We start from the raw sequence: 14,221 nt of genomic DNA, 5'->3' as shown, positions 1-14,221 counted from the left end.
ATCCCAGATGGCTCTCTGGACACGATCGCCGACTGTAACTGCTTCCTATGAGCTGCTTGGTGAAACAGAAGTCAAAGGTGATCCAACTGGGAGTCAAGCAAACAAGTGCTGTGCAGAAACCATATTTGAAGCGTCACCGTTTCAGAAAATCGACATTTTCACACACGCTTGAGGTCATAAAGACCAACACCATCAATCAAACCTTCACTCTTATATACTCAGTTTATCCAAGTAAAATGAAATGAGCTCTGTCATTCAGGCCCTCACTGATCAAAGGGGGGGAAGGCAGCAAACATGATAGATTAGTCCAGATTAGGGAAAACTGAAAGACAGTCTTCAATGAAGCCAATTGGAATACGTTTGGAGAAAGTCGGACGATCCGAAGAAAAACCGACAGAGGCACAGAGAGAACATGCAAATTGACTCTAACCCAAAAGAGAACCGTCTCGCTCCAGGATTACACCGCTCCAAAATCTAAACGTTTAGAATCAGCTTAAACCGCTTGTCAGCTACAAGAGCTTCACTCTCAGGGTGATGAAAACCTAAACCACTCGCCTTAAAAACATGTCCAGCGGATGTATTCAAGATACCCATCAAGCACAAAAATCCTCTTCTTTTTTTTTTTCTTCCTTTCTTGATTTGTTTCCCCAACCTCCAAGAGCTCCGGCCCCAGGTGGAGGAGGTCAAACATCCCGAGGTATTATGCATGAGTGATTGGGGATCAGGAGTTGGGCCGCGGGCCGTGACAGACTGCAGCAGTAACGTAGCTGCCGGACGGCGGTGATCAAAAGAGAGCCGAGCTGTGTTTCGTAGGTCTGTTGACATCTCTACCCTCAACTAAGGTCACTGCCGCTGCGTAAAGCATTAGATCACATATACAAGATAGCTTTCGTTTCCAGCTGTGCTGGCTTATCGGAGGTTTCGAGAGTTTCTAAAAGTAGAATGGGAGGCAGGGCTTCCATGTATCCCTCTCGTGGAACCAGCTCCCAGTTTCAGCTCTACCTTTAACATCCGATTTAAAATGACCTATTCCATAAAGTTTAGAGTTAGGGTTGGTTTTGACCATTTTGTATTAAAGCCGTTAAAGGTTTAGGCTGCTCGGAGAGCGTCATCATGTATATTTGCAGAGCATTTTTCTTTCTCGGTTGGCCATTTTGCTCATGCAGGGTTTGGTATGTGTGTGCTATGGAGTCAACCAATCAGGAGTCAAAGAAAACTTTGTCGAGACCAATTCAAAAATTCATATTTCTGTGCTCAAAAATCCTCAAACTCCTCCAATGCTTCCGTGCAATTCAGACACAAAAATAATGCCAAACAGGTTCTCCGAGCGCGGAGCTGGTACTTTGTGACCTACAACCGTCATGATCAAGAGCAGGTGTGTCAGACATGAGGAAACATAAAGACATACTAGACATCGTAAAAAAATGTATAATAAAAAACTGCAAAGTTTAAATCTAAAGGTTATTATAGTGCTATTTTACTGGTCTGGCCCACTCAAGATGAAATTGGGATGCGTATGGCCCCTGAGAACTAAAATGGGAAAGTTAAGTTTATTCGATTATTGTCAATTTTTTTTGTAAATTGCCACATAGTCATGATTCACAGATTATTTCAAGGACCCTTGTAGGTACGAAATGAAAAAGGCCAAGTGAACACAAATACAATGAGTGCTACAAGCATTTCTTGTCGTTAAATATTAACTGAGCTCATATCATCCCTCTATTAGTCAGCAGCTATCACAAACATTGTAAATCACTTGAACTTCAGTGAACAGAAGATGTATGTTCGTACTCTCAGTCCTAAAACATGCATAGAACCCCCCCCCCCCCCCACCCAAAGGGTTTCCTGTCAAAGCAGTGAGAGTGTAGTAGATTTGTGTCCCGCAAGCTGACAGGTCGTCACGTTTGAAATACACACAGAAATGCCTGCAGGGAACGAAGGGGAGCAGGTTGGGTGGTTGGCGGTGGGGGGGCGGGGTGGTGGAGAAAGACGAGGATGGGAAAAGATCGTACGATGACAGCTCACGCACTGACAGACACTCACTGACACGCATGCACACACGAATTTAAACTTGAGGTTAAAAAGTAACAGGAGAGACGAACTGCCACCCACCGTGTGTAATTACTCAGCTTAAGATTGTATTCCAAGAAGTGTTTTTTTTTTTTTTTTTTTTAACACTCTTGAAGTAGATATTTACACAACACTCAAAGTTTTATTTGAGTTACATTTAACATAAGGATGCTAAACGCCTCGCCAAATGCCGACAGCGCGACTGTCTGCTTATTAAAACAAACACTGGATTAATCCTCTTAAATTGGGGCACAAGATAAAAGTATTCTACTCTGAATGCATGACTCGGTGGAAAATGATAATTCCCTTATAATGCCTTCTTTCTTCAGGATATTTCAATTTTTAAGGGGAAAAAAAAATCATCGAAATCTTGCAAGACTTTGCCGATTCTCATACTAATAACTCCTACAGAACTTGTGATTCAACTATCACTAGTCAGAAAAGGAAATCAAGCTTTGCCATGAATACTCATCATTACAGTGGCCTCCAGGACTTCCGCAGCACAAACAGTCCAGACTCACCAGCGTGTCAGTCATTGGTAACTGAAGCTTCTCAGAACCGTCAGACACATTTCAGCGAGCTCCTCGCTTTAACAGGGTCATCACAGCAAGTCAAAACAGGAGATTTTTTTTTTTTTTTTTTTTTAATGCCCGATTCTTTCCGTGCTGCAAACCAGGGTTCAATCCCAGGCCTCTCAAATGTGAGGTCAAGATTGAACCTCATGAGCGGCCACAGAGATATCGAGTGACTGCCTGTTGAAAGTTGAAATTATCTTGTGAAAAGAAGCAGAAGCACTCACGCTGCAAACTTTCTCACAATTCTACAGCCAGAAGATGTAGATGAATAGATTGAGATTAGTCATGAATTGAGATCATTATTTAAAATATTGTGAAAATTCGGGTTATGGTTAATATCACATTTAATTAAAAAGATTAAAGTAAATCTGAAAATATCATTGGACATTCAAAAGAAGCGAGATGGGCCTTGGGCATGATGGGAGAAGGAATAATGTCACTTTCTGTGAAGAAAACATCTTAAAAATGTTCTTTTTAATATGCATGCTGATGGACTAAGATGTCTACAGGACATGCTTGAGGAAAACTGTAACTAAAGAGGAGATTGTGTCACTTATTGTACTCAGTTGTCAAGTACAACTTGTACGATGATGTATTCGGTGTATTAACACAACATGGAACATGATCAATCCGCAAGTGTTTTTGTGGGATTGTGATGTGACATTGTCACTTTTCTCCAGCTCCACAACCGAACCGTAACCCGACAATAAAATATTCCAAAAAAGTGTGGCATCCGGCCAACAAGTCGAGCGTGCTCTCATGTTTCGGACCACACAGTGTGGAGAAAACACAAGACACGTTTCAGACAATCCAGCCTGCGAAACATCCAAAACTCACCCTGTCTTTGTCGTCGGCCACATCGCAGAGCACGTCGTCCAGGTCGAGGATTCCTCCGTCGCCATGCTCCAGCCGGTGGACCTGCAGCCAGTAAGCTGCATCCTGAAAGAGAAGGAATGAAGCCATGTTAAAAAAAAAAACAATTATAATAATAAATAAAACACAAGTGAGAAATCAAAGAAAGCAATGCACAAAGGTATTCGATAACTTCAACTGCACAACAAAAGGAATTTCAGAGATGCGGAGTGTTAAAACCGTGAAGCGTGACAAGCTGTCAGGATGACAGCCCACTGCAAAGCGCTTTGAAAAGGAGCACAGGCGAGGAAAAAAAATAAATCAAAAGTATAAATAAAGGATCAGATCCAGTACAAACAAAACTTCAAACACTACATTCGTTTCTCCACGGTTGCCTCTTCAGTCAGAACATAATTATCGGCGCCCCGGGGGTGAACCGCTGCCTCTGCTGGAGCCATATCCACTCAATTTTCTTGTCGTGTTTTGACATGGAAATCACACCAAAAGGTTACACAGGATAATCAGAAGTGGAGATTAGGATGAAAAAAAGCTGCAAATCTGAGGTAAAAAGCTGGAGGAAGTAGCCTTTTCAGCCATTCTTGAGTGTTGTACATTCTTTCAAGTGAAAATGCATCATTTTAGTGATCCCCCCCCCCAGAAAAGTTTTGCGTTCCACAACGACGTTTTGCAAACTATGTCAGAAATGCTGAAAATGTAGTTCTCACGTTATGCCACTCGCAGGTGCTGTTGTTTGTTATAGGTAATAAAACCACACACGTGTGTCATATTGTTATTATGGAGACCTTCAACAATCAAACTACCAAGTTCCAGGAGAGGTGGCCTTTTTATTTATTTATTTATTTTTCCACTTTCAGTGGCTCTGAGCACTGCTATGGTATAAACAGCCCCCGAGAATACAACTTTGCGGGGTTTTTTTTTTTTTGCTAAAATGAGCTGAAGGGCGCCTGATAGGCCGGTTTTGCTCGACACACAAAACCGCAAAACCACAAACCTCTTCCTGCAGGTAGACAAAAACCAAAGCACATGTGAAATCATGAAATCAAAGCGCATAAGTGTCTTGCCACCACCACCACCATCATCATCACCGTGTGATAACGGTTACGAGTCGTGACGTGACTTGTTTGGCTCCATCCCGCATGTGGATCGCCCCGAGGGGCTGCAGCCTCATTACCCACTTCCACAGTTTCAGTTCACTGCAGCACAGGCAGCTCACCACAGAGGGGAGCTGGGGGTGGGGGGTGGGGTTGGGGGGTGGGGGTGGTCGGTTAATAACACTCGCGTAAGAGTTGAGCTGGCAAGTTGACACCCAGTTCTGGCTTCGGGGAATAATAAAGAGAACGCCTGAAAAAATATGGGAGCATGAAGACTGAAAGGTGGAAGAAATTACTAAATTGAGGTGTATTTTTCCACGTCGGTTTGGACGGCCCCATTATCCGCACTACATTTAACAGAATTCCTAAATGTTTCATTTGATATCTGCTCAATTTTTTGGGGGAGTTAATGCTGATCATATTTATTCTCTCATATTCACATTATGTCACTTTGAATTGAGCATAAAACACGGCAGAAGACTGACTGAATTGCGATAAACTATATTTATGTCTTCCATGTCGATATAACGACAATGGCCAAATATGCGATATATGGTGCCATTAACACTAACACTTTATGATTTTAACATTACATCGTCCCAGAGGAATCAGGCCAGGAGTCAGAAGCACAAAAATCAGGGAAAAACCACGACCATTAACTCGCTCTGATCGTACGAAATAAAATCAACTCACTTTGGTGTTGATTAGGATCACAATGCTCGACTCAATTATTCCAAGTCTGAAAACTCTCATGCAGCTGTAAACATAAAGCTAACAAATATTTCAAGGTTTTTTTGTTTTATTCTTTAGAATTTTAAGCTTATAAATTACAAAAATAGACCCTCTCTAACTTTTTGACTACTGTAAGTTTAATAATTACGTGTTTTTGTTTTTAAACTGGAAGCCTTAATAATTATCACAGTTGACATGTTAAAAAAAAATGCAGGAATTTAAGTAATGTACTGTAAATGATGTAAAATGCAACTTTTCGAAGATTTTCCTTTTTAGGTGCACCTATAAAACCCGAGGGGGGAAATACAAAAAACCTTTAAAGGAAGATTAAGAAAAAACTTATATTGACATCATGAATGGCCTTAAAGAGCAACGACAGCAACAGAGTGGAGCAAAAGTGGAGGACATTCGTATTTACTGTGTGTTGCTTCCTGTCCCACACTCACTCACACACAGACAGACTGTGGTGACAGACGTCATGGTGTGTGACAGCCGTGTCACTTTGTTTGACCCGCCACATAGAGACCCTGTGGATTCCAGCTGATGGAGCTCAGAAGGAGAATTGGGACACAAAGCACATAATTTACAAAAGGTCGGCCTGTATTTCCCCCTCCCCCCAAAAAAAAGAAGAAGGGGGGGGTACAGACTTGATGTTGTGTATACAATCGATTGAGGCTTGCACGACAAAGTTTCAAGTGAAAACACATGGTCGTTTTTCATTTTTGTGTTGGAAAAATGTCAAATTTGCACGACAGCATTTTGTCTCTGAGAACCATTGTCGTGGAAATAGACATCAAAATTTGCAACAAAAGTTTTACATCTTCACTTGAAAAAAAATTGTGTAAATGCAGCCTGAGAATCACATATGACAGATGTGCAACTGCTTGCACCAATTGACCCCACAGGAGGGATTTTCACTACTTTAATTTGCAGATGTTCTGCGTCGAACTTCTTATTAGGTCTCTTTTCTGAACCTCTTCTCTTCATTTCCTCCCCAATGCTTCGATTTTGCAACACATCATCTTCTATATTGTTTTTTTCTTTTTGCCGTTTTTATTTCCAGTGACATTTTGATTAATTTGCTTCAAGAAATTCTATAACTTCCTCCAACAGCACGTCCGTCCCAAGGGTATCTCGTTTCCCGTTTGCTTGTGATGCTTCATTGCTTCATCCAATCAATCCAAGGTGAAAGCAAACAAACATGGAAGCGTCGTTTCCAGCTAATCTTTCTCTCGTAAACAAAGCCTAATGCGTGCAACACCCTCGTTTGATGTTTCTCGGGTATTAGTAGTAGTAGTAGCAGTAGTTGGAAGCACTATCTCTTTGCTTTGTGCGTGTCTGCATGATGACCGAGTGGTTCAGAGAGGAAGTGGAGGAGGTCAATCGTACTTCAGTGTGTAAACAGCCACATACACACACAATGAACCATTTTCCAAGTCACCACCGCCACGTGATCGCGAGCTTCTGGGAAAAGACGAGTCAATGCAACCAAAGTAAAGCACAGAGTTTAACTGTAATTGTGTCTAATGTTTGACACGGCAACAGAAGCAAGTTTCTGGAAATCAAATCTCGGCTGTAAAACTCTTATCGGCCAGGAAAAAGCAGGAAACAGTTTGCACTCCGCAGATCCGTATCTGTCCACAAGGCAATGCAAACATGTGACTGAAGGTTTTTGTGTGTTTAAGAGGCTTTTTCTTTCCTTATTTTTAGTGTCTCTGCATGCACCCCCACCCCCCCTCAGATTTTGTGGGTAACAAAGCCACCACCAGCACCTACGATCCAGTGGAGCCAAAAACCCATTTCAGGCCTTTTTACTGAATAAACTGCGACAGCTCCCAAAACAAATAAAAGCTAAACGAGCTGCTTTATGGTGAGACGATGACGAGAAATTGCTTGATGAGCGCTCAAACCAATTTGCATACATGCGACACATCAACTGGATCTGACTTCTGTTTACTTTACCACAAACCTGGTGCTTTTTTTTCTACACGTACTAAACTTTTCACAAGAACTGGATTGACTTTGGGAAGAACCCTTTAACGGTTTGCCTTTTAGTCCATCAGCTGCATGGGACTGTGCACTCCTGAGATTCTTTAATATTAATGAGAATGACAAATTCTAAGCAAATTACGCAACTTAAGAAGAGGAGCATGGAGTATGAATGGAATTGAATGAGTACGCATATCGTTACCAAGACGGGGGCTCAATAAATGACTGCAAGTCCAAGAATGGAGAGCAAAAGCTCTTTCTTTCGGCTGCCCCTCCTCGATCTGGGTGGGCTTTGAGTGTGTGTTTATTGCCCGCAGTGAATGTCATGTTTCGGACTGTGCGGGGTACATCAGAGAGTGTGTTAAACGACACGCGAGTCCCTGCGAGTGTGCTGGTGTGTCATTCCGCAGAGCCCGAGTTCACCTGGTTAAAAATAACTCTGAACAAATGCCACCCTGCCAAACTTCAGACAGGGGTCACATAGTTACGTAGTAAACAAGGTTACAACACAGCAGAGATGAGAAAAGTCACACACGCGCGCACACACGGGCGTCTGATGTGGGTAGCGCCGCTTAAAACAAACTTGCCCGACTGATAAAAAAAAAATCACATAATACCAAACATCTTGAACTTTGTGTACACTTCCCAGCTCTCACACCCGGGAGGCCTCGCAGAGATTCCCATGACAGTATCCCTCATGTCTCGTGTTGCGTAAAGATGAAGGAGTCGGATGGGAGAAGGCCGTGCCGGTTGCAGGCTTCATCAACCCGACAGCAAACCTGGAAAGAGGCCAAGACCAACACGACGCCTGTGGGGAAAGCCCTGCGCTTTCAGTTCAGACAGACGAGAAGGACTCGGGCTGTTTGCTGCTCTGCAACAGCGCCATAAAAAAAAAAAGAAAAGAGAGAGAGATTCCACGCGGTTAAATGCGGGCCCGCCTTGACCTCCTGCAATGGTGGACATGATTAATGGAGCTGTGACAAACATGCAGCCTGGCTTCCTCGTTAGTCCCATTTAAAGAATAAAATGTGAGCAACATCAGCTACAGAAAGAAAACCAATGAGCTTCGCCTCAAAATAAGAACCGCCCAGTGTAAGTAGGTGATGGAATCGTGACACAAATGACTAATTGATAGACCTATTCTCAAATTGTACCCATATATATTAATCTATTACTTATTTCATTATAATAAAGTAAGCACCTACCCAAAATGGTAATGACATTGTTTTCAGCATTCCTGCCGTTTCAGTGTAATCGGACGTTTACAAAATAAACCCAAAAAAAAAATGCATTTTTACTTGAAAAGTTGATGAGTAAACAGGCCTTTGATGTCGTTTTGTTTAAGTTAGCAGCTGTGTTTTCCTAACCACAACATCAATAACATTAGCCCATAACTAGCTGAATAAAAAACAATTCTATTCGAGTTCTTAGCTTTGACCAGATCTACATAAACTACACATACAACAATGTTATAAAGAAAGCTTTTTTTTTTTGTACTGCTGTAACTTAAATCAATCCGTCAGATCTGTCAAAGTTTTCTTAAAGATGCACAATGTAAAGACAATAAAATAAGATGTTCTGAATCTGGTCAATGTCCAAGATTTTATCTTTGTTATGATCTTTTGCAGATGGCCAAAAGATGGAGTGTTGTAAAGATATTACAAGCAAAACTTTAAAAAAAAAAAAATCACATCAACATTTATATCCTTTCATAAAAATTACAAAAAAAATGTTTTCAATTAATTTCTTTAAACAAAATGACTGTTCTATATTCTCCATAGTGATTCACATCACATTAAAAAAAATGGCCTTCTGCTCCAGCCTTCCCTTTTTTTTTGCTTCACTTTCTGAAAGCGAGGCAGCAGGGACACTCCAGTGCAACACAGAAGATCTGACAGAATAATTAAGTGATTGTAGATTTAGGATTCAGAACAGGAAGAGTTTTATTTTAAACTTGAGCCAGATGGAGAGGGAGGCTGGAGGAAAACAAACTTTGCCATTATGTGCGAGAAGACATGACTGTTTTGTGGTGAAGTAAGAAAATAAAGAAAATATAGCAAGGGATGCACGTTCCATCGTCACAGAAAGCGTTCACTGACTGACTGTGACCATGCAGTTGTCCTACTGTACAAAAGCAGTTTGTCAAAGACAAATTGAATCCTTGGGGAGTTTATGAGTTCAGCGGTTCACCTAAATCAGATAAATGTATATAAATGCTAAATTAAATAAGTGAAAGAAGAGATGAAAAAGCCACAAAACTATGAATTAAGCTCATGCCTTCCTGAAAACACGTTCTACTGCATCAGACATTGGTTTCATAGCTAATGGTGGAGAGATGGGCATAATGAGAGCATCTGAACCGGGTGGCAAATTCAATCCGTCTATGCAGGTTTATATGGGTGTAAGCGGAGGTCTTCATTTGAAACACACCTTATCTACATAGTAGTGCTCTGCTGGAGGTTTTTGTGAATTGCAAATGGAGTGAAGTCTGAACCAAGACACTTCCGCTGTAAATCTGACTGCTATGAACTGTTTGGGATTTAATTTGCACAGTGGAGGTGTCAACACGAGCTATAAATCCGATGACGTTCTCCCTGCTGAAATGTCTCGAAGTATTTTCTTTCTTACTCCAAGGGCTGACTGATGGGTTGCATCCGTTGACATTTGTGAGTGGGAACCGCATACCAATTGACTGGAGGCCTGCTGAAATATCTTGTAGCAGAAAAAATGTGAAGCTCCTCTGTTTCTCGGCAAAAACGCTCATTGGACAAATTAAGTTTTCCTAGAATCCTTTGAAACAAATAAAAGCTCTTTTGAAAAACGTGCTCATACCTGCATACCTCACTCCCTAGTCTTTGCAGAAAATATCTAGCATCTTTAAAATACGCCTTCCTTTACTGTGTTATTTCCGTATGTATACAGCCTCGGTGGGGCTGCACACTGCAGAGGACCGGGTCAACGTAAGGTTGATTGAAAGAACAAAAGACCCTTTCATTCAAGCACAATGGCGCCAGTGAGAGGACGGCTGAAATTGGAAAAAGACATTGGAAGTGCAGGGTGATGTGTGATAGCACGGACAGAAGACGTATCCTTCAGGTGACTGCTGCTACAGTGACATGCAAACCGATTTGTAGATGAAGTTTGCCTGATCGCATTAAAAAAAAATGTTTGTTGAGACTATAATTTCGTAGAGCGAAGGCTCAGTTGTCTCAGTCAAACCAATCAATAAATCAAGATTAAACTTTGACTTTGCTTTTCCCCATCATGTCCTTTTCTGATCCGAATTCAAGTATTTCCAGGGCAACATTAGTCATCTTCATATGAATTGGCTCTGGGAACTCTCAAGATGATTCGTTACAGAACTAAATGCATCAACGTCTGTAGTTGTGTGCATTCGCACTGGAAATCGGTATCATCAAATAACATCAAACAGAGGAAGGAGAGCGTGTTGAGATTTTATGAAAACCCTGCTGTTCCGCGCAGTTTAACTGAAGTCACACAGCATTTATCTTGATATATCAAGGTCTAATCGAGCCCATTGGTCCATTTCAGAACCCGATGCTTGTAAAAAGAGGTTTCATTATTTCTGGTGAAAAAAAACCAACCCATATTGTCTTGTTGGTTTATTCTGTTTGCTTGTACAACTATCACTACAGAACCAGTCCGAATCCACTGCACATTTACATGTTAAGCGTCACATGTCAGCCTCTTCATCATCTTGCTGACTGTACAGAGCCGTGACTTCTGCCCAGTTCAAGTGCCAAACATTCCTCCCGTGTACATGCCAAGAGGAATTCAAGGGCCCGCGAGGCTGCCAGACTCTCTGCTTGCCGTATACTGTCAGTATAATTAACAACTGCCCCATCCTGCTGTGGCGTTTACTTATAAATATTCGGTCTGAATGAGAAGAAGAGGGGGGGGATAGGCAGTTTAAATCAGGCTGACAGGCCAACGAACACACTGCCAAAGAAAAGAGAAGTGGCTCCTGGAGTTCTGTACTGAAGAACTTAACGAGCTTCTTCTAGTCTGTATTTTTTTTTTTTCCATTTCCTGAATATGGGTGACGGCAGGGTCCACCCTGGACAGGCCGCCAGTTTATTGGAGTCATCACTTAGCCTCCAATGCAAGTTTCTAAAGCGTGTAAAGAAAACAGAGTACCTCGAATAAACCTATTCATGAGATCTTGAAAACTTCCCAACAGAAATCCCTCCTGCCCAACATGAGTGCTACTGACTTCACTAATTCCCGGCACAATACGGCGAACAACAGAGGAATGGCTCACAAAGAGATCGGAAATTATTCAGGCTCTGGGTCACATGAGATCACGGCTGCATCTCCGTTGAGGCGCCGCGTCCTTTGAAGACTACGAGCGAGGACAGCTGGAATCAGCCGACAACAAGCCCGCGACGCATGCAGTCGACCAACGTGTCCTCCATTACTGAGATGACAATAATGCTAACTGGATAATTTTACAGCATTCGCACAGACACTAAAATAGACATCTGGGCCCACGACGACGTCGACAGAAGATAAAGCACTTGAACTCATCACTTTCAATACTGGGGGGGGGGTATTTTCCCCCAACTTCATTTTAGGGCTGGGCAAAAATAAATAAATAAATAAATAAATAAAATGAATTTTTCTTAAAAAAAAAAAAAAAAAAGACAGATTTTTGTTTTCGGGCAAATCGCCCAGCCAAATTTAATTTACACCGGAAAATCTACAGTCGTGTCAATCACTTTGTTGGTTCCGTCACTTTTAGCATTTCTGAGTTTCTGACCTCAGGTGGTTTTGAAGCCGAAAGTGAATATTGCAACGTCACATGATGTCAATCTCAAGACGTGACTAGATGTACCTTTACCTCATAAACTGTGTGCAGTCCTTTTTTTTTTTTTTTTCTTAACTCCCTTGGGGCTCCATTAGGTCAGTCCGTCTCACTCAGATCTTCAAAACGACTTTCTCCAAGAACTCACCTCTCTCTGCACTGAGCCCCATCATAAAACTCAAACATCCCAATACTCTCTTCATCACACCTGACAAATCCCCCCCCCCCCCACCTTTAAGGCATGTTTGATGTTTGAACGCGTACTCGGGTTTGCTGGAGGCAGCACACTACACGTGACCTGCACCACGGGGTCAGAGCAAGGTTGATTGGAGAAACAAAAGACCCTTTCACTCAAGTATGATGAAGCCAGCGAGAGCAGACACTGACATTGGAACATTGGAAAACGCCATTCAAGTGCTACGTGAGGCATGAAAGCGAAGACAGACTTCTGTACGAAAACAGATGTGTGGGGGTCACAAAGAGACGCATTCTCCAGGGGGATTGAAGCCGGTAGTATAATTATACTACCTGCGAATGTGGGAAAAACAAACCTGCTTGAGGATGAACTAGTATCCACTGATGCAAGAGTGTGAATGTGAAGAGATCTCACAAAGCATAGGATACCATGCCATGTCTGCATGAGGTATAAAACTGTCTTAGTTTAGTACACAATAATTGTTTTTGTTCATTCATGTTTAGCAAGTGATTGAACCCTATGTCGAGACTTTGCTGTATGAAACAATGATAATGGTGGATTGGCACCAGCGTTCAATCCGAGGGTCATTATTGGATGGCCTTCAATTAAAATCAGTCGAGATGAAGATGAACAACATTGCCAAAACTGGACTCTGGATAAGGTAAATATGCATAAAATGAATGCCTGTGACCCCATGCAATTTGTGCCATTGCAATGAATGCAGGTCTGCAACTGTTTATTTTGCCAATTGATTATGTTAACAAATATTCAATTAATTGTTTTTTGATGCAACCATTTTTGTTTAACCATTGTTTAGCCATGCAACTTATTAAAAATAAAATTTGCATGAAGAAAAACGAAAAACACAAGAGAATTACGCATTTTAAAGCAACAAAACTTCTGTAAAACAACAAATGTAATTAATTCTTAATGAGCAAAAATGGGACTCAAATATAAACTGCTGTCTCAACCTTGTCTCAATTTTTCAGTCTTTTTTTGTACATTTAGTGTGAAGTGTTCCTCCACCTTGGATCAATTTTGGATAAAAATTAGTTGACAACTATTTTAAGAATCAATTTTAATCTATAAAACCAGTCGTTTCAGCCCTAAGCAGATGCATGGAGGTCACTGAAGACGTGTTATCACTACCTCTGTCCATCTTTCATCTTTGTGTTCTCCCGTTCAACCATTCAGCCTTACTAATGTTGCAGCCATTGTGTCAGAGGGTCGGAAACGGAGGGAGGACAGAAATCCCAGACACAAACCAGAGAAAAAAAACGCTAGCAGAAGCCAGCACCCCAATGGCAACACAGCCTCGTGTAGAACAATGTCCCCATTCATGCATATCAGACAGTTACAACCTTACTGTCCAAATATAGTCAAAATGACACCGTCAAAGAGGAGCAGGTAGGATGAATCAGCAGAATTTATTTAGACAAGAGCGTCTTAATTATATCGTGAGAGAACCACGGTCTGCGTTCAGCGTTGTGGAGCTGCGAGTTTCAAGTCACATAAATTACTTAACGAGAGGAATCAAACAAAAAGCAACCTGTGCAAAATGCATAAGAACAAGAGGAGCTCGCCGGTGCTGCAGAGGGAACGCAGGCAGGAGATGTCAGCCCCGAAGCCTCATTAACATGATGAATAATGAACAATCGCAGAGAAGCTGCGTGTCGTCGACTCGTGCCTCCTGTGTGGAGAAACCCAAAGCTGCCCGAGAGGAAGGAAGCTTGGAAGATGGAAAGGATGGATGGTGGGGGGGGGGGGGGAGGGCAGTGTGGCCACCAAAAAAACATGAGTCATCAAATAAATATTTCCACTTATTTTGTTCCCATCAAAAAAAAATTCACTATCATGTAACATCGGCTCC

At 41.8% G+C, this 14,221-nt stretch overlaps 1 protein-coding gene across 4 annotated transcripts in view; it reads right to left on the bottom strand.

Moving 5' to 3' along the window:
• pard3ab (par-3 family cell polarity regulator alpha, b) overlaps positions 1-14,221 on the bottom strand; it is a 249,773-nt gene that overhangs the window by 204,993 nt on the left and 30,559 nt on the right. For all 4 annotated transcript variants that reach the window (XM_080503528.1, XM_080503531.1, XM_080503529.1 and 1 more), the window contains exon 2: positions 3,483-3,584. In XM_080503528.1, the coding sequence (XP_080359654.1) occupies positions 3,483-3,584 (102 nt within the window). The remainder of the gene's footprint in view (positions 1-3,482; positions 3,585-14,221) is intronic.

This window comes from Blennius ocellaris, assembly GCF_963422515.1.
Source record: "Blennius ocellaris genome assembly, chromosome: 10".
Lineage (NCBI taxonomy): Eukaryota > Metazoa > Chordata > Actinopteri > Blenniiformes > Blenniidae > Blennius > Blennius ocellaris.
The sequence above is the reverse complement of the archived record's forward strand: the minus strand, read 5'-3'. Positions and strand labels throughout refer to the sequence as shown.